The sequence below is a fragment of the Strix aluco genome, chromosome 4 (assembly GCF_031877795.1).
Source record: "Strix aluco isolate bStrAlu1 chromosome 4, bStrAlu1.hap1, whole genome shotgun sequence".
NCBI classification, from domain to species: Eukaryota; Metazoa; Chordata; class Aves; order Strigiformes; family Strigidae; genus Strix; species Strix aluco.
Genome location: NC_133934.1, coordinates 29,216,959 through 29,238,217, shown reverse-complemented (window position 1 = coordinate 29,238,217; position 21,259 = coordinate 29,216,959). Strand labels below are relative to the sequence as shown.

Sequence of the window (21,259 nt, the reverse complement as noted above, 5' to 3'; positions counted from 1 at the left end):
ATCCTGTGCCCATGGAAGACAATGGCAAAGCTCTCATTAACCTTGGTGCTGAAGGATCAAGTTGTTTCCTTTTACAACCCCCAAGCGTTTTGGAAAGAGCAATTATCAATCCTGCCACCACCATGCAGGGCAGATGTTAATCTTGATGTTAGAGATGAATGCACTGAGGTGAAGCAATTAATTCAGGTTCTGCAGTGATTAGGCACTGAAGATGGACAGTGCTCAGTTGCTGTCCTCTGATTGAATCAAGAAATACTGTTCTCCCTTCCTCGACGGGAGATTTTGAAAGACATCTTACAAGACTGGATTAACCAACATTATAAATTAAACATATTTTGGTTTATGTATTATAGAAATATATTGGGTATGTTCAGTGTGCAAGCTCACTGGACACACAGTATTTGAACAATTTACTCCTGTTTTACCTAACCCATGAATGTCTTTCAATCCACAGCTGTCATTTGGCCAACCCTCTCCCTCCAGTAACTTACAACTTTCAATTTCTAGTGTGCAATTTTGTTCATCCAGAGGATATCTGCGTAGATCCATCATGCAAGCAGCTGTTGTTGTGATCCTGTAAGAGGAGGGTGAAAAAAATAATGAGATTTGAAACCACATTTTACTTGTTTGAGAAGGCAAGATTTTCTATAATGGCTTTTCTGTTTGTTTAAATACAGAATGGTTATGCACATGGATTCTTGGCATACAGGCTTTATATAGCTTGTAAAGCATGATTAAATAATTTATACAGCACAATATACTCGTTACACTATAAAGCATCAGAACATATGCTGAGTATCCTAGAGCAGGATTTTGACTGAAAACTTTACATGCAAAAGTGTACAGTGTTTTGAAGAACATATAATGAGATTTCTACTTGGACATAGTGTTTTTCATGTTATTAATTCAGACATCTTCAAATTGCTTTGCAAATTGTTTTATTTATAACTGGTACTGCTGATAGCTTTCTTTTTTCAATTTGTTGTCACCTACTGCTGTTTTAATTTTGTCTGATAGGTATATGCATTTTCATCCATGTTGTGGAAATATTGGTAATACCTAATTCATTATTTTTATGGTTTCATAATCAGTTTATTGTTAACTATGATAATTGAACATCACCTCTTAAAAATGGCATGATGCAATCAAACACTTGTGAAATATAATATCATATGGTGGTTACTTAGTGAAAATTTAAGAGTAGCTATGATGTAGGCTGATCTTCCAGATCTTTGCTCCTTCTAGAGGGCATGTGAGTTGATATTTGATTCCTGAAGATATTCTCCACAGCCTAAGCTTTTTTGCAAGGCAGTTCCTCTGCTTTTGTTAGACATAAATCACAAAGCATCTAAGCAAATGCTTGCTGATAAGCCTGTGACACTTGGGAGGAAGATTAAGTGACTACATGAGGATAGGGGTCAAATTATAGCTTCTTTTAAAGATTCCTTTAACAAAGACACTTATAATAGTGCTTTCAAACTCACAAAAGTGAGTTATGACCTGCATTTGCCTTTTTTGTGATAGATGGGTTCTTAAATGCTTATAAAACTTCCGAAGTTGTGAATGGGCAAACTTGGCTTGTAATTTTACTGGTCTCTCTCTCTCCCTCTCTCTCCAAAAATTCCTACCTGAGAAAGGCAGATAACCTCTTTTCTTGATCTGGATTTGGTCCTGTTGTTCCAGTTCCATGTTAATTAATGTCACAGGAACACATCTAAGATTTTACTTTTGATATGCTGAAAGTCAAGCACACTTACATGCTGTATTGGGGTGATAATTCTGTCACAGAACTGACAGAACTAAAAGAAAAAAAATGCCACATGCTTCATTACTGTGACATGTTTCAAATTATCCTAAGTTTACAAAATCCATCAGTCTACCTGTGTATACGGACCTTCTAGCAAGAACTGGTATGAGAACCAGTCCATGAAACTACTCTAGAATACTGTGTAAAGTACCATAGAAATGGTATATTTATGCTTTTCCTCAGGCTGATTTTTGTCACATTAAATTGGATTGCATGTGTCTTAATGGGTTTTGCATTTGTCGTAGAAAAGGTTGAGGGCTTCAGCAGAGGTAGGACCTCATTTAGTTTGACCATGTACCAAATACACCTTACTGAAAGGCATTGAGAAGACACGCAGTAATCATTTGTCATCCACCTTCTTAATAATGCTTAAGATCATACATAACAATATACTAACATTAGTCACAATGAAATGCTTTTTAATGAAAGTTTCATATGGTAATGTTTTGTTCCCAATTAATAAATCAGCCTTTATGGTAATTTAGTTCACCTATATCAATCAGATTTATTTAAGTGTGTACAGAAGTTGACAGTGTTTCCTAGACCACAGAGTTACAGTAGCCAGCTATTTCCTAATGGCCAGTGTATCTGTACTGCTGACTTCTGCAGTTTTGCACATCCTACATAAGCTACATAAGCAATAACAATCTCTAATTCTTTATAACATCAATGCAAATTAATTATGCAGTAGTAAATACTGCAATCGTTGTATACCTGAGATTTAAAAATTCCACATAATTTCTTTTTTTTTTCCTCTGACATTGTAATTCTGACAACCGTATTGTCTTCTTGCTATTTGTGCAGTTTTTTGTGCACTGGTTAGTTTAGTGTGTTTGATCACTGCTATAATCCAAGAACAAAAATGAGTGTACATGCTACTAAGACCCTGCACTGCTAATTGCAGTTGGAGTCTGGAAGTAAATACTTGGATTATGTAGAAAAGATAATAAACCCTTAGTATCAGTTTCTGGCAGCAGTAAGTGATCCAAATTTGCCTAGCCTGTCTATTGGTAATTTCTCATCCTTCATCCTTCTTATATCACTCCTTGTCTCTATGCTACAAGGAAAGGTAAAACAGAAATACTTAGTCTATGTTCTCTGCTTCCCTCAGCTGTTTTGCATTCCCTATAGGGCCTGTAAGGCAGTCTCTGTACTTCAGGGTCAGCCTCCATACTTTGGGGAAAGTCAGTGGTTGTGGTGGGGAGCAGGCCTCTCCATCATGTCTCTTTTAACCCCTTAGCAGCAGTGCTGAATGCTACTGTGTCTCTCTGGTGCAACAGCAAGCAGTTGCTTCCAGGGAAGAGGGGAGTGACAGGGTTTTTGCTGAAGTTTGCAGAGACGAGAGCCACACAACATGAGACGGGAAGGACAACTGGAGACTACTGTCAAGCGGGTCGTGGAGGGTGGCTGTCAAGAAGCTTGAAGCTTGTGGCTTCCAGCAGTAGGAGAAAGGATCCTCCTTCATTTGTAGACCCACAGCTTTGGAAGTGGTACAGTGCCCTGTGCAGGGGGATGACAAGCAGTATCTGTCCAAGGATTTGTCAGAGTCAGCTGAGCCTGAACTGCATGCCCATGTGAATGGGAAAAGGCAGGCCATAGCTCCTGAAGGCTCCTTCCTGGAGGGGAGGGAGGCACCAACCTGCCAACACAATGTGATCCCTCCTAAAGCTGGAGGTGCTTAAACTTTATTTGGAATCTTAGTCTTCCTTGAAAGTAGCTACTTGTAATTGCAGTAGGAGTGCTTCAGGATCCAGCAACATTCATCACCTGTAGTTCATAAATCTATCTTTCAAGCATTTATTTCTCCCTCATGATAGATCTCCGCTGTGTAAAATTTTTAATGGCATTATGCTCTGGATAATCACAACACTTATTTAAGGAGATAAATTAAACCCAGATGCAACCATAGTAATTGCTATCTCGATTAAAAAAAAATCAAATATCTCATTATAAATAGAGTAAAATCCCAGACCTGATACTGGCTGCGCTACTGTCTCAGTGAAGAGAGTAACTGATGGCTTGCACATGCACCAGAAGCTTAAAACTGAAGACATTCAAATGCAGAATACGAGGGTGTAATGGCAGGAAGGTGAATGCAATAGTCCATACACAGCGCAAAACTGCAATAAATCTGTGTTCAAGAAGATTAGTCCTGAAAATCTGGGCACAAGCAATTTGTGGCAATGGTGGAATACTATGAGGCTCTGTAAAAGTTTAAGTGGAGGACTAATTCCACACTTGAATCAGAGCTATTTATATCTCAGAGTAGGATATGCTTCTTCTACACTCTCCATTCTTAAAATAAGTTTAAAGTTCTGGTGTTGGGGCTAACTTATTTTGCTTGTAGAGTGTCTTTCACCCTACTATCCTTACATTATTTAGATTCTTTTGAATACAAATGATAAAAATGGGATTATGCAAAGAATACAAGCAGTTAGGTGGAGATATATCATTAGGCTACATAATTTCATGTCAGTACTCAGATATTCTGGGATGGAATTGTCTGAATTGCTAACAGGCAAGATAAATCATATTTGCAAAAAAGCAAAATGAACTGATTTTTTTTTTTTAAATTGTGGCTTGGGGTTCAAGTTATCTGATCCACTGCTTAGCCTTTATTTTGATGTCTGACTCTCTGAATAGCATATTTTTACTGTATAATCAAGTTATTTTTTGCCAAAAATAAAATTATATGAAAGAAAACATTGATGTCCAGTATTTGCAAAACTGACTTCCTTAAGTAATACTGTCAGAAGTTTCCCTGGAGGGCAGCAGGTCTTGCAGGAACAAACAGCAAAATTTAATATTTTGGGTTAAGTCATCAGTGAGCAGTTAAAGTAAGTTCAGAATGAGTGCAGGAAGTGAAGTTATGGTTCAGTACTTAGAGCATTTCACCAAAATGCTGTCAAAAAGCTGTTCCTCAATTTCTGAAGAAGAAATAGAAGCAATATTTAAGACAGCAATGACAGCTAAATGTGGAGATGATCAGAGCTAAACAATGTGAATTTTATCATGGAATGATCCTCCATTTGGAGGACAGGTATCAAATTCTAACATGTTTGTTCTTTTTCTCTTAGTCAACAGAGCATAAATTATAAATGTATACGAAGATATGAACTGGGATTGACTCATTTTTCTTTCCTTAAAAGTAAACCAAATTCTTCAAATCAAATAAAGAATAAATACGCTTCTCTGAACCAGTGCAGAGCTAGGGTTCTAGTACACACTGGAAGTAGACTTTCATAATCCAGGTAAAACATTGCTTTTAATAAATCAGTGTTAATTTAACTTCAGTGGTGTCAGGGAAATTAATTCCATAGCAACTGTTTGACATCAGAACCCAGTTCCATATCCCTGGTGTAACTGGCCTATTTTTTTCTGGAATTCGGAAGAATCTTGATGTTTAAGATTTAATGGGATGTCTTGTAGGGAGAGTTATTGAAGGAACAGAGGAAGGCAGAAAAAATGTACATTTGAAGGCAGAAAAATTATACATTCAATCTGCAAGTTTTTTTCTCTGTCCGTGTCATGGTACAAGGTTTACAGTTATCGTGCCTGCTCCAAGAAAAGCCTGAGTGCTTGACCCTGGGAGAAAATATCAGCTCTGAACCTGCAAACATGCTCAACTTCTAGTGCTCAGAAGAGCCTACGTACAGGACATACATTTGAGCATTAGCATTATTTGGGTTGGTATCATGTATTTTATATCATGTAGTGTGTACTTGGGCAATCTGTGTTCAATGGTCTGTGTATTACTTTTCTGGTCAAATTCTATTAAAAAAGAAGTTACAAGTGTTAGTAAAATTGGGGAGGGCCAATAGGTGATTAAATAATAATGTGTTCGCAGATCTCATTAGAAGTTGAGAGAAAATTGGAATACTGGGCCCTGAGCCAGACACAGTAAAAGATTTAGATACTTAGCTTTAGATATGAGTACATTAGCATGTGGAAACAATTGTTTTTTTAGATTGGAAAATGATTATAATTTGGCTAATTTTTTTTTTTTCTTCCCCCCCCCCAATCAGTAGGAAATATATCTTTGACTCTAGGGAGACAAGCTATCACTGCTGTAGACTACATACTTTGAGAAAACACTCAAGTTTATAAGGAAAGCTTTTGTATGGATTTAGATTAGCAAGTGCAACACACATTTCCTTTTAATCTTGCTCAGAGAAAGAGCAGAATTGCGTAAACATGAAAAAATAAAAAGCTTCTTGAGGAAGATGTGTACAAAGAAATATACAGCTCAAGGAGTTAAAGTTGTAAGCAGCTGAGAACAGGGTCAAGCATGAGAAGGGCCCAACAACCTTTATTATATTGGGTAAAGTGACCTGTTCTACTTAAGTCACACAAAGATTAGGCCAGGAAAAATGTGTCAGACTATGGGCTGACTGTTTTATTGATACTCTGAACTGGTGTTTGCTTGATTTGCCTCTCCTTCATCTTCGTTTTTCATTGAGAAAAGAAATTCAAAAAATGGATTAAAATTCACAAAGAAGTGAAAATGGGTTTTAAATGTAGAAATCCTGTGGTGTGCCTTTCTGAAAAAGATATATTTATATATGTGTGTATGCATATGTATACGTATATGTGTAAATAAAGATGCTATTTATATTTGGATTAAGCAGAGGGATGTGGATTTAACACACTGCAGATAAATAAACATTAGGTCAAACCTTTCTCCCAAGACTTTGTTAGAACTTTGTTATTATTTTAGGCAGAACTGACCAGCCAGCCAGTTGTGCTACAGCAATCAGTCACCATAACCTACAGTGCAGCCAGCTTCTGGCCATGCAGGAGCTGACCTGTTTTCAATGCAACAACCAAGCATGTCTCCAGAAGCCACCTCTTCCACTGCTTGTGGACAGTGGTGGTGTGGAAAGGCATCTGAGGGATAGCCTGCATGTTCTGGCTACAGCTCCCACTGGCCTGCAATGCTATTGCCTCCTCCTCCTCTGTCACCATGTTCCTTTCCTCCCAATCTGCCCCTTTAGTTGCCCACATTGAACCTTGAATGAAATGGAAGCAGCTCAGCAGTCAGGTTGGTAACCTCAGGTATCAAGGCAATGAGTAACTGGGGCAATAATATTATCCTGAGTTAGTATAGCTGCAGCCAGAAAAGGACATGTGGTCAAATTCTGCAATGCCTTTCAAGGGTTGAAACATTGTTTTCATGTTGAAAAGAACTGCAGTGGTCAGGAAAAAAAAAATCAGCTACAAACTACCGAAAAAATCAGAGAAGCATTAACTATAATAGTACTACTGACTAGTGCTGTAGTATAGTAATGGACTGGGATTCATGCTGAGACCTGGAGGAGTCATTCTGAGTTTATTGTCTATCTCTGTGTACCTAGGAACATTCCTGAGAGTGAATACACTTGTCAAATGCAGAGGAGGAATATTTAGTTTTCTCTCAGGTATAAATACAAATGTCTGTTTCCAAGCAAAAGACAGGCATGAAAAGTTAATCTACAGGGTGTCAAATCAATCAACTGCATTGGCTTGAAATAAGAATGTTTAAAAAATGCCCTTAATAAAAACGTTACTGTCCCTACTGCTCTTTCCATTCACATACGCTCTTCTCCCCCAAAGCTACTGAGCTGCCTGCTTGGGCTGATGTGCAGTCCCTGTTGCTTCCCTGAGACACTCCTTATCTCATTCCTTTTTCCCGAGTCATATTAATATAACAACTACCCACCTAAATAAGGCAGAATTTGCCCAGGTCGATTATTGTTGTTGTTGGGTTTGTTTAGCATGGATCAGTTCATTGACTGGGCTCACTGCTGGTCCCCAAAGACAGTTAAATGGTACCATCTCTGAAGAGAGTATTGATGATAAAGAACTGATGAAGGCAGTGCTTGCACACAACAGATTTTGTCAAGTTATTCCACTGTCAGTGCTATGCACTGGTGAATTGCTAACATCAGTCCATTGCTGGTAAGCTGCTTGAGCTTTGTCTCAGACAGAAGTCCTGGAGGATTCAAAATGCAGTTCTTAAATAATGTTTCCTGTCCATCTCAGCAGTAGAGCCTAATCCTATGGGATGTATTCAGTATGTCTTAGGCAGGGGCAAGCCTCTGATTTAACACACACCGTGACATCCATCTAAGAATGGTTTGTGCGTGTGTCTTTATATGTTCAAACGGTTACCAGGTTTGCTGCAGGAGATGTCGGTTTGCAGTAAGCATGTGCCTAGTCTTGCTGTTGTGGTCATTTCAGTTTGCTCCAATTAATATTATTTAACTTAACCTGGCACTAGTTTCTTACACTGATTTTGTGTCTACAAAGCTATGCAGTGAATGCTGTCTTTTTCACTTAATAAAAATCATGAGTTGTCTCTGAGAATACCTGGTAGCTTGGTGGTGAGAGGAAGGTAAAGCAAGAAATCAGAAATCATCTTAAGCTCTTCCCAAGACATTTGCCCTTAGTCAGTGCTGCGGGCAAGATAATGGGCTAGATGGACCTTTGGTCTGGCCTTTTGTCATAATTTTAATGTTCTGACCTTTGACCAAGTTAACAGCTTAAATGGAGGTCTACCCCTCACCACTTTGTAGTCCATCTCAGGCTATCTTTCATTCCCCAAATCCTTCCTTTCTGAGTCCAACTGTCCCAGCACATTTATATGGATAGTCTGCATGTGCAATAAATGAGTTTGGGGTAGTGCTTCTCAGAGAAGCGAGGTCTAACTTCTTTCACAGGATCTAATACACTCTAGAAGATGGGTGGAAATAGTCCAGTCTTCTACTGGAATTATAGTAGCACAAAGCAAGATTGATTAAAAAAAGAGGAACATGTATCCATGATATTTCACTCCTGTATGCCCAGGAAATGTTTTCTATTCCCAAATATTTGATCTAGTTTCTTTCACCTGTGCACAAGTGATGACACTGCTTGGTCTTTAGAGTTCTGGTTATATGAGTGGTCCTGCTGAGTTACTCACGTGATCTGAAATTTTGTCAGTAGAGATTGTGAGATCCACAGACTAAGGCAAGTAGAAGTGGGTGCAGTACATTGTAACATCTTTAAGTGTGTATGGTAATATATATTTTTAAAAGCCTGAATCACAAGATCATGTAGACAGCGAGATGAGATGTGGATGTTGTCACAAAATATCGGAAAAAAATTCACAACTCCTTCATTCTTTTCTAGATATACACAGTGGCAAGATGTGCAAAATTAAAAAGGAGAGCTCTTGGACTTGTGCATTGCAGATTCATTTATGCTTTTGTGAGCAAGCCTATGATGGTGTCAGACTGAGTTACTGGCAGTTTGTGCAGAGTTGAAGCAGGTGTAAATAACTAATGTGTGCTACAAAGTAGAGGAGCTTCAGGGCTGTATCTTTATCTTTGGCAATTTCAGCCATTCAGGGTGAGCAAACTATTAAAGGCTACAGTATGAGAATCAACTTTGTGCTACCATCTATTCAAGCGTAAATACTCTTTTGCTAGACTGAACCGACTGTGAATTTTAAACCTGTTATCCATCTGCTGTTCATTAATTTTTTTTTCCCCTCTTCCAGGTTGTATTTACTTTCTTTGCTTTTTTTTTTTTTTTTTTTTTTAAAATGATGAAGGGCTGTTTGCTGGAAAAGGTCATTGCTGGTCTTCCTTTAAGGATCCCAGGTTCAGAAATTTCTTGAAGCACTTTGAAGCTTATGGGTTTTCTGAAGAGGGCTTGCAGCTATAGTGCCTTGTGATCACGGTGCTGTGATTTATAGGACAGAACTGTGTGCTGCCTAAGAACTGCCTGCAAAAAGCAGATGGCCTGGATACTTCACCACCACTGTCACCTTGAGCACTGGGCTGCTGCATGCTGGCTTCTCCACTGTGTTGGCAGAGGTACCTGTGGGACAGTGGTGTTACGCAGAACACTGATATATTCAGGGCTAAATATCCACTTTTACACAAGGAGGCGTTATTTCTAGTCCCAGAGTAGTATCCTGTTCACAGCACATCTCTGCTGTGAGTCAAAGGGGTGGTGTGCTGCAGGGAGTGGGGGCTATCTCCTGGAGAGCAGGATCTCCTTTAGCTGGACCTGCTGTCGACCCCTTCCTCCTCCTCAGCTCGTGAACCTACAGTCTCAACTACCATTCCTCCTTAAAAACAGATCTTTTATTAATCTCTGTAAATCCAGAGTGAGACCTGCTCATTGGTAACAAGTGTGTGGGTGGGCCAGACTATGGCATGTCAGGTGTTGAGGTGAGAACCTGATAGGAATGATTCATCACACTCCTTCACTGTCTGCATCACATTCTCTTCCAGTTTATGCAGCGATCCCCATTGAAATCTAGCACTACACTGTCATGCTCAGCATATTTGAAAATTTGATTTGGGCTAGCAGCTGGCTGGTTTGAAGATAAGTTTTGGAGGCAGTAAAAGAAAGACAAGTATAATATAAATATCAGCTCAAAGGATATTCACCCCTGAACTCATCCTTACATGAACCAGATCTTTGAATGTAGAGACCTGCAAAGTGCCTATCACTATAAGCATAACCTAACATAATAACATCCACATGAGGAGGTGCTCAACCCTTCCAAGGTGTCTCATTCCTAGGAAGAGTCAGGATTTCTTATGCTATATAGGTAAGTATTCTGGCCAACTCTTTTTATACTTTGTTCACATAGAACATTGACTTCTACAGTCAGTGCCAAGTAAAGTGTCTCAAAGGTTAGATAATCTTCAACTTGGGTGCTGTAGGCATTAAAATATTTTGAGGAAGGGGATATCACATTTTAGTTATCTTGGGAGATTTACCTTGGCACTCAAAGTAATTGTCAGTAAATTAATCATTGTTATTTTGCTTAAAGAAAAAAACCCTTGCTGAATAATCTGATTTTAAGCTGTCAGAACTATGCTTCAGAGAACAGTTACAAAGTACTATCATAAAGCAGGGATGGGGTGAGGAGATTACTCAAAATGGGGCCAAATATGCTTGCTGACTTCTGCCTTCCCCAGGAGTTCCTGAAGCTCCAGGGCAGAGGTGGGAGTAGGAGGCAGTGCAGAAGGGAAAGTTCTGATGTGGAGGAGTGGGGGGAGAGAGGTAGTGGGAGAAAAGGTCTGTAAGAAAATATTTTTCTTTGAATTAGAAACTTCTAAAATCAAAACCTTAAGCCAGATACAAACTTTTTACAGATAATGTTAAGATCTTTTTCTGTTCAATACAGTGTATCAGAAATAATTCAGAGTGAAGATGAATGAATTGCATGTAAAAATCTAGAAATAGAATAAAAAATTACTAAAATGTTACAGTGCAGCTTTTTAAATATTAGGAAAATGCTCTTTCTTTGATGCTTGTAAGCCAAATTTCAGTGCAATGAGACTTTTTATGGCACAGCTATAAACCCATGAAAATAAATTTTATAATATAAATCCCAAGAGAACTATAACTATACCAGGGCAAACAAGACACTTCAATAAAAAGCGCCTGAGAGTTGGAGCCGAAATTTACTGCAAAAAGTAATTTAGTTTGACAGCACAAGTATGTTGCAAGTCAAAAAGAAAAAGAGAGTGAGACAGATGGGAGGTGCTTAGCATAAAGAAAGGTCCGAGAGGGAAGTAAAGTCAGATAACTGGTTTTCACCTGGTTTTATTTTAAAAAAATGGCACTAAATATGTAACTTTTTCAGTATCTCTATACAGACCTTCTAAAAGTGACTAAATGCAAGAAGAGTGATGTTACTACTGAAATTCCGAGATGCAGATAACATCCACAGACTGCAATACCCTGCTCAAGAGGACATAGATGGCAGCTAGATGGCAGCAGTGATGTTAGTGTCTTTTTGTGTCTTCATCTTTTGGGTTGTTTGTTTTATTGTTGTTTATTCCAAAATAAAACAAAACTAGACACCAAGATATGTACTGTGTGTGCGTGAAAGAAAGGCATGCACATGTTCAGATGTCTTCACTTCTTTGGCAGAAGAGGAATCTAGGCAACATCTCCCACACCCAGCCTGGTTTCTAATTGGAAGGCTTCAAGATGTGTTTGGTCAAAATGACTGGTAAAAACCAGTTTGTTTCTGGGATCAGACCTACTTCATATTGAACCATTGTTATCTAGCTTCCTTGTAACCAAGGCAGATCTTCCTGAATTTTGGAAGCACGGGTGAGGCTGGAAGAGAGTACTGTCATTTCCCTGTTAGGTGCGGTGCAACTCTTCAGGAACTGTGATTCTTCATGTAGCTTCTACATGCCAACATTATCATATCAGTGCATCTCAAACAGAAACCTGCAGTCAGAGGAGGAAATGTGCAGAAGCAAGAATCAAAACAATTTGCTTTCATATTTTTTGCCTTCTTCTAATGCCTGGCCTGTTATATTTTCCAAGATGGGGCAGTCTCCAGTGGTTGTGGCTTTACCTATGCACTGGAAAAATGGGCCAAAACAGGGGCTTCAGTACTAAACAAACTTGTCTTAGAGACAGAGGTCTAGTGGTTTTAAATTAAGAGAAATGAGGTGTTACAAGCTGTCAAGGGTGGCATGGAAACTTTTTCACAGTTGAGAAGCGCAATCCTTTATTGATTTTGTGAAACATGTGAGAAACACAATGATTTTGCATGTGGCATGTCCTCTGACTCTCTGTTATGCAGTTACTATTACTAACAACACAGGTTGTCAGCCCTTACTGTTGGTTCACAACAGCCGTGTGAGCCAGCAGAAAGAGCAGAGCTCTGAGAGAGCAGTTGAGAGTTCTTGGGGAGGTGATTGTCTCTTCTTGTTGGTTGTGGCTGGCTGGATGTCTAGCTTCTGGAACCATGAACTGAGTGGAGAGTTGCCTTGGAAAAAACTGGTAGAAAAATCAAGTAAGTGCTAAACTTCTGTGGTTTTTGTGAAACAGGTGCCTGACTAGGCTAAGTGTCTGTTTAAGATGTGAAATGCAAGGCCTTTTGCTGATGGTAGATGAGCCTTGCTTCTTTTTCAGCTATAAGGAAGAAGAAATTACTAACTAAGCAATTTCAGAGAAATCTGACTTGAGATTTTTAGGACTTCATGGTCCTATATTGTTTTGTTTGAAACCACAGTCCCTGCTCCTAAGAGCGTGCCACAGAGAGGAGAGGCAGCATTTTCTATAAGGGTTCTGTGGAGAAAAGAAGAAAAGGTGTTAAGAGGCAGGAAGAACCTGATGCAAAGGAGAAGAGATCTCCACTTGAATCTGTGATTAGTTTTATGGCTGTGCTTCTTTATAATGAGCTTACCTATGAAAATTATTAATGACATGTATCACCTAGAAAAGATTGCAATAGCAGCAGTAAATGGCTTCTTACAGTGTGTCATCGTACTGCTTTACATTTGTAACTGACTGTAAGACCTAATACTTGCCAAAATATGTTTTTACCAGTTACAGAGAAGATCTTAAATTATCAAGACTTTGCAGATCACTCAAGTGATTCTTAATATAAAGCGTGATTGATTTCTGAAGGTTTTTCTCAGGTCTTTGGTATTTGTTGTTTTCCTGTGTTCTCCCATCCTGACCAGACAGTAAGCACACCTCATTTGTTCCAGATAGGTAGTTGAATATGAAAACTAATAATTTCAGTCAGCTAAGCTGGCAGTATAATTATGTCTTGATACACATGTTGTGAGGAAACTTGACTGCATCTGAAGAAGCTGAGCTGCTGCAGTTAATCTACCGTGTGCAGTGACTAATTTCATTGGAGAACTGAAAGTAAAATGAAAATCTTGTACTAGGACCTTAATGAGAGGATCTTTGCTTTTGCCAAAATATTGACCCTGCTGGCAGTGTAAAGCGTGAATAAAGAAATTAGATTGCCTTTTTGCACACTCCTAACTTTGGAGGAATGCTGACGTGATTTTTGTGTAGAAAACTGATTGATGATCATGCCCTGTGAATGGATCTTAATTGGAAAACAAGATAAATCAGAGAAGAAATGAACGTTTTCATTGCATGTGGCCCAAGACTGATTCTGTGACAGCAAATCAGTTTAAGGCATGTATTACTTCAAAGAGTTTTCTAGTTACAACAGCTTATTAATTCTCATAACTTTTTGAATGAGGCATAAATTAATTATAACATTGAAATAAACTTGGGGCAGTAGGGTGTTTCTGTTAATCCAGTACAGCTTCTCTGTAGTTCTTATGCCTTATTTTTCTTTGTGAACTGTGCTGTTGAGTCGGTTAAAACAAACTGACTCAATTTTTGGAATAAAAATTGTACTCTGCCATTCATTTTAATTAGAAAACAAGATTTGGGACACAGTGGGAAGGATCTTTGGGTCATTGTTTGTACTACTGCAAGTAACACTTCACGGTATTTCTTTCAAAATCTAATCAACATGTATCTTAAAGTACTTGGGAGTAGTAGGGCAAATATTAAATAAGAAGTTTTGGAGGAACCATGTTTTTCTGATAGCCCTTTAATTTGCAGCTTGGATTGATTTACAGCTGGTGTGTACCCCTTTGCCTTTGGGTCAATATTGTCCTGTGGCTTACACAGCATTTTTCCCTAACATTATTTTTCCCCTTTCTGGACAAGCACATCTTCTGACAGTACTTCTTTTGCTGCATGAAACAAAATTCTCTGTCCTTGTTAAGCAGACATATGCCCTTTCCCAGCTGCAGCAGCACTAGATGAAGAGGTTACCATCTTCTAATTTATCCTCCCTTTCCTGGAAATTAAAATCCATTATTATCTACCAGCAGAGCTACTGATGTGAAAACACCTTGAATAGTCTTTGTGAATCTGTTTTTGTTGACTGGTAGTTAAATTGGGTAACGTGGTAACTAGCTCATAGTGACTCAGATTAGGAAGTGTTCACCAAAGCAACCTTAGTTAGCATCTGTAAGAGAGCTGTAATCTCTAGCAGAGAAATGGTGATGGGTAACTTGGAGTAGACTAGGAGAGACCTTCTTAAACCAGCACAGTGTTGATTAGGAGAAAATACATGTGTACATATGTGGCTTCCTCTGTATGAATGTTTTATCCAAGCCTGTCCTTTTCACCTAGTTCTTCAGCTGGGCTTCCCTAAAATGGAGCAGGTTAACAAGCCCCAGAGAGTGAGTAGCTTGGAGCATTTAGTTTCACCTGACAGCCAACACTGATGAGTCATATGCAGATTTCATCTGAGTGGGTCACATCTTTGAAAAGAAAACTGGGTTTGTGCCAATGAGATATTTTTATCCTAAAAGATCTGTTAAGTAAACCCAATATTCATAACTTTGAACTGGTAAGGGGTGGGTATTTTGTATTTGAATGTGTTGGGGGGGTGGCGGTGGTGAATATATTCTCTGGTTTTGTCTTTCAGTAGTGGTAGTTGTTTTACAAGGTGGGTACCAAAATTTTTGTGTATGCTGAAAATGTTTTATGGGGAAGAAAAAGGTACAAAAATTGTAAGCAGTTCTAGATCAGAATATATATATTTGTTTGTTTAACTTTATTCATATTTTAGTAGAGGAGAGAAGAACTTGCTCCAGTGTTGAAGCTTTGTCCTGTTTTATTTGGTTTTAGACTTCCTTTATATTAAAAATGTAATTTCTTTTTACTTTTAAACAATGATACTTAGTGCTCTCTTATATTCACTGAATGATGTGTGCACCAGTGATCCAGCAGGCTGATATGTAGTTGTGTAGCATCTTGAATGCACAACATCCATCACTGCTCCTTTGTAAACTGAACATCCCTCATAAACAGAGCACACAGGCTTGTTATAAACAATATATATTTCATAATTTAAAGAAGTGTGTATGTCCTGTAGATAATACATTTGTATAAATGCTTTCCCCATGGTATTTTGGAAGACCTTATTTTGTCTGTTTGCTTTTCTTCCCAATTTTTTAAATTTTTTTTTTTTTTTTTTTTTTTTTTATTCCAAAACATGCACATTACTTTTAAAAGTTTCATAGAAAGATTGGCTGGTCATCCAAGTTAGGTACTCAAAATCCACTAGCTATTCTAATTTCTCCTTGGCACAGAACATTTTTCAAATGGATGGAATACAGGACAGCCAGACAGGTGGACCTGTTCAAGCAGGAGACTAACAGGTCCGACTAAGTACTTAAAGTTCAGGTTGTCCCCTCCATGCCTCATTATGCAGTATAGACATACTTCTTGATACTTAGCATTTTGTAGGGCTGGCAGACTGTAATTAAAACTGTGCCAGTTTGTATCTGAAATCCAAGAAGAGGTATGAATGGAATCTCATGGTACCTTTTTACATATTCATTTTGACTGTAGAGCTGCATTTAGGGTACTCGCATAGAAAGGCTGGCTAGAGAACACATTTTTTTTCACTAAAATCATGAAGGTTAGCTATGTTCTGAATGGTGGTGTGAATATACTCGGCAAGATTGCATGCACTTGTGAAATGTGAGGAAGCTGGATGTTACGTGAATGTGGGGATGTATTAGCTATTGGCAATTCCAGCAGAGAGAATCAAAGCCCTGATGAAAGAAACAAAATGAGCATGTTTTACGAACCAAAGCCATGAGATGAATGAGAACAGGGCTTGTCTTCCTCAGCTCCTTAAACATCAGGACAGGTAATATTCACGTACTTTTGAGAGTTTCCTGGCTCTGGCTTTGGTGTTGACCCATATCAGGCCTTCTTGTCCCTGCTTTCATCCTGCCTCAAGTAAGCTTTAATATTCTGCAAGCTCAGACTCTGCAGGCTTTTTTTCTCTCCTAGCAACACACCTGCATTTGATTTCTACAAACAGTTGACATATAATTCCTCACAGTATCTGTTGTTGTGCCTGTTTCTTCCATCTTTAGCTTTAAGAACACAGTATGACAGACTGTTTAATGCTACTGTGGCTTTATTCGTGCAACATTCATGAGGACAGAATAAGCAAAAATCTTAGATGATAGAGATGCTCTTCACCATAATGTTAAAATACTGAATTAAGACTGAAGCTTAAAACCAGATTAATTTATTTTCCACTCAAGTTGTCTGACTCATTAAGGAGAATTTTCAGATAAAATCAGATTATTTATGGTGTTTAATTCTCATTTTGTGTTGTTTTGTCACAACATTGCTGTGTTGCATGGCTTCTTAGAGCCCTAAGAGGTGGTTGAGTAATTTTTCTTGTTTTTTCTCCTGGGACAAGAGAGAAATACAGTAAGATACTGCTGCTTGACTACTGTATTGTATTTTCTTCTGGATTTCATAGTTCAGAAATTCTTCCCTGAAATGTTTTCATGATGAAAGAATACCTATGTAATTTATTACAGCTTCCATCAAATATAGGAAAGTATGAAAGATGACATGCCAACCTGTATTGTTTTGAAACTCTCATCCTTCCACTTTCCATCCTGTATAAATTTTTTGCTATTATTCTCATGTTTAGTAGCTAAATAACATGTTATTGCTAAGTCTCAGTGTTCAGGTAAGCCTGATGAAAAGCTGCTCTAAGAATCTACAGCCTTGATGACTGCTCAGTAGATTATCATGAACTCTAGATTTTCAACGAGCAAGATGGCTTACTTAAGCAAACAGACAGTTTCTACCTTACGCCCAGCTGAGCAAGATGCAAAAGAAATATGTAATTTATAAGGAACCATTTACACTCTGGATTTAGCCTCTTTTTTGCTGTTTCTAAATTGTCTGAGAGCGCATGAGTTCCTCAGGTGGACAGGTTTAATGCTGCTTGCCATTTTTTGCCTCTCTTATGGGCTGCAAACAGCTCACGATAAGGAGCTATTGCACTGTGTTCAAATTCCATACCAGTTACCCAGTGGTTCCACAGAATGATTTCTTTTCATTGAATGGACACCTTATTTTAGTATTGAAGGAAGGAGCTGAGAATCTTTCCAGGAGAGGGATCTAAAAATGGGTTTGGAAATGGTATATTTTAAACTTGATATATTGCAGCTTCTACTAGTTTAAGACATTCTTCCTGGGTCTAATTTAAGGCTCCTTTGGAAGGAGGAATATTTACATATAAATTTTACTTCTTGTTACATTTACACAAAATAAACGCATGCCTGGCATAGAGAGAAGAACTATGATAAGTTTTTTTCCTTTGATCTTTTAACTCCTTTTGCTATGGCCAGGGCTGTCTCCTTGAGTATGCTAATAGCTCTTCAGTTTGGCAAACAATACCTTGCTTATACTGATAAAATTTCCTACAGGTGACCGAGTATGGCAGAAGATTGAGTTATTCCCCAAGTGAGTGAAAATTCATGGACAGTGCTGTGCAGTATTCAGGCAGCTTTACTTATAATCTTGTGGGCATGCAGGCCTTTGAATTTTTTCAAAGAAATGCTTTGATGTTTTCACTGGCATCTTAAAAATAAGCCTGACATTTTGCCATTAAGACATAACAGAAAAAAGAAATTAGAAATGGAATAAAAGATTGCTAGTGAATGAAAGCTCATCTATCTATATATCTCTCTCTATAGTTATATCTCAAACAGCCATCAGCTCAATGCTTATAAAAGACAGAAACTTCCATTGCCACTGAGAAAACATTTCCAATGAAGCAGGCTCTCCACCACTGACGTCTCAATCTTGAGCTTATAGGGAAACCTACAAAACATCCTCAAAGATGAATCTGGACACTAAGCTTTATGGCTGTACCATTCATAACCAGAGGAGTGAAATGATACGGGTACACAATACTTGTGGAAAAAGCTGCTGCCTATAACCCTGGGTAGTTTAATTGCACAGCACTCTGAACGGCTGTACTTAGTGGAATGGAGGAGGTAACAACTGTAGTATGGGTTGAAATATTTTATATGAGTTTTGTCTGGAAAGAAAATACTGATGGATCTGTAAGTTCAAAGCTCATTGTTCTAACGTGTACTTAACCTAAAATTTGTTGCTTTGGTTTGACCAAAGGTTTTGTGTGCCTGAAAACTTAACTATTTTTTTGCAGTTAAATCAGGTGGTGCAATAAAAATACTATTCTTCCATAGAAGACAAAGCTGAATTTTGGCATTTCTTTTCCTGCAGTCCTAAAAGTATTTTAGTAGCTTTTTTGTTCTGTCTGTGTTGTTGTTGCTTGTTGTGGTTTTTTTTTCTTTTTGTTAATGAAACTGAATAAACCAAATTCTGTTTATTGCATTTTTAATGATAGCCACATAAATAATCCACCAGTTTGGATCCTTTATATCTAGCACACTAGTTGTCTGTTTGAGTCTACATGCATTTTCCAGAATTAGGAATATTTTAAAAAGTATTTAATACCAAGCAAATGCATTTGTTATGCAGAGAAAAATTATTTATTCTTCTCCTGCATAGTGGTTTGCTTATGAGAAATTAAGCATTCAGTGACTCTAAGGTTGATAATATACCATATGTAGAGTAATTAAATATCACTGAAACATCTGTGACACATGTTCAAAACAAAACTCTTCTCTTTGCTTGTTTTCTAAAGGCAGAGTCCCAGCAGGGGGCTCCCAGGTAACACTGAGAAATCTTCAGTAGTCAGCAACCACATGCTGGCTGCATCAAAAGAAGCATGGCCAGCAGGTCGAGGGAGGTGATTCTCCCCCTCTACTCTGCTTTCATGAGACCCCACCTGCAGCACTCTGTCCAGCTCTGGGGACCCCAGCATAAGACAGACATGGACCTGCTCGAGTGGGTCCAGAGGAGGCCACAAAGATGATCAGGGGGCTGGAGCACCTCCCTTATGAGGACAGGCTGAGAGAGTTGGGGTTGTTCAGCCTGGAGAAGAGAAGGCTCCAGAGAGACCTTATAGCAGCCTTCCAGTACTTAAAGGGGGCTACAGGAAAGATGGGGAGGGACTCTTGATCAGGGAGTGTAGCAATGAGGGGTAACAGTTTTAAACTGAAAGATGGTAGATTTAGATGAGATATAAGGAAGAAATTCTTTACTGTGAGGGTGGTGAGGCACTGGAACTGGTTGCCCTGAGTTTTGGCTGCCCTTCCCTGGAAGTGTTCAAGGCCAGGTTGGATGGGGCTTTGAGCAACCTGGTCTAGTGGAAGGTGTCCCTGCCCATGGCAGGGGGGTTGGAACTAGATGACCTTTAAGGTCTCTTCCAACCCAAACTATTCTATGATTCTTAATGCACACTAGTTGCCCACACTTGGATGATAGCTCTATTTAAAAAACTTCCTAGAATTTGAGTTAAAGTACTATTTAGAGTATTTATTATTTTTTTTAAAGCATTTTACTTAAGGAAGGTTTTAGTTGCTAAACTCTTTTGGCTCCTCTTAAAGTGTTTCAGTGGAAATTGCTGTTCCTTGGATCCAAAGGTAGATGGTAAAAAGGTGAAATTTTTGCTTTAGATCTTTTAAAAATTGGGCTGATATAAGTCTTTTGCCAATTTAGGCTTAACACCATCTAACATCCCTGAAAGAGCTTGGAATTCTTATGCATTTTAGTAATTTTCTGCAAATGGGTTAAATGTATACCCTGCATCAAGAAGAGCCAGCATTAATTGTATTAAGAGCAGAATTATCAGTCTCATGCAAAGCAATAATTTAAAAAATGAAAAACTGATATACCATCCATATGGTATATCAATATGCCAAAATATTAAAGCACTGATTTTATAGCTGTTTCATTTCTTTCTCTCAGTGAAAGACTCAACAATTTGAGATCTTGTAACAAGACAAGTAGGCTAGTAGCCAACTGTATTTCAAATGATGCCACATCTGGTGTCAGTGGAATAATTCTTAAAAATAATCTGACAGTTTTTTCATTCTCTCCTCGCCCACCATTTACAAAAGATTCATCAAAAGTATTTCTTCAGAAACACTTCTTCAGGTATTGAAATATCTCTTGTAGAATAGTTTGAGCTAATAATATAGATTTTTTTTTTTTTAATTGGACTCCAAAGATGTGTTCCACAGATCTTTTCTGACAGAAGAAAATAATGAGAAATGTGTTAAGACACTATTTGAACTAAATCCTTGCCAATAAAATAGATCTGTGCAACATTTTTCTTTCTGTACCTTGATCAGAACATAGTAAAACTACTAAGTACAACATTGTGGACATACAGATGATTTACCTGGATAACTGTTAGGCCTTTTAAAAAGTCTTAAATATTATCTCTCATTTTACCAAAAAAATAGACAGCCTAAAGAGATATGGTCTTTCCTTTGTAAAATGGTTTATCATCAAACATGAGAACAAGTTTAAAACATCCCACATCAGTTAATAAGACAAAAAATATTAAGATTTTTACCCCAGATTGACTTTCTAGGTTCTTCACTTACACAAATATATTAAGAACAGGTCTGGAAGTAGATTTATGCTTCTACTATAACCACTTGATCACACTGTCTTACCCAACTTACAAATCCATATATCTAAAGATTATGAAAAATGCTGCATTTGTAGTCTCTTGTGACCATACTCTTGGAAGTGGCTAGCATGGCTCTGCTACAAGAGACAGTAGCAGCATGCATTGGAGCACCAGATAGTGAAATTTTCCAGGTATGAGAAGTGCCAAGGTGTCTAAACTTCCCCAAATTTCTTCTGCCTGTGCCATGATGCATGGGAGATGTCAGTTTACCCTTTGTATGT

The 21,259-nt window shown here is 38.2% G+C and overlaps 1 protein-coding gene across 7 annotated transcripts in view; it reads right to left on the bottom strand.

Moving 5' to 3' along the window:
• The window catches only part of GABRB1 (gamma-aminobutyric acid type A receptor subunit beta1), a 137,564-nt gene that overhangs the window by 31,376 nt on the left and 84,929 nt on the right, over positions 1–21,259 (bottom strand). For all 7 annotated transcript variants that reach the window (XR_012623066.1, XR_012623067.1, XM_074822466.1 and 4 more), the window contains one exon: positions 492–574. Coding sequence is in view for 5 of the 7 variants with exons in the window: in XM_074822466.1 (XP_074678567.1) it covers positions 492–574 (83 nt within the window). In the remaining 2 variants the exon portion in view is untranslated. The remainder of the gene's footprint in view (positions 1–491; positions 575–21,259) is intronic.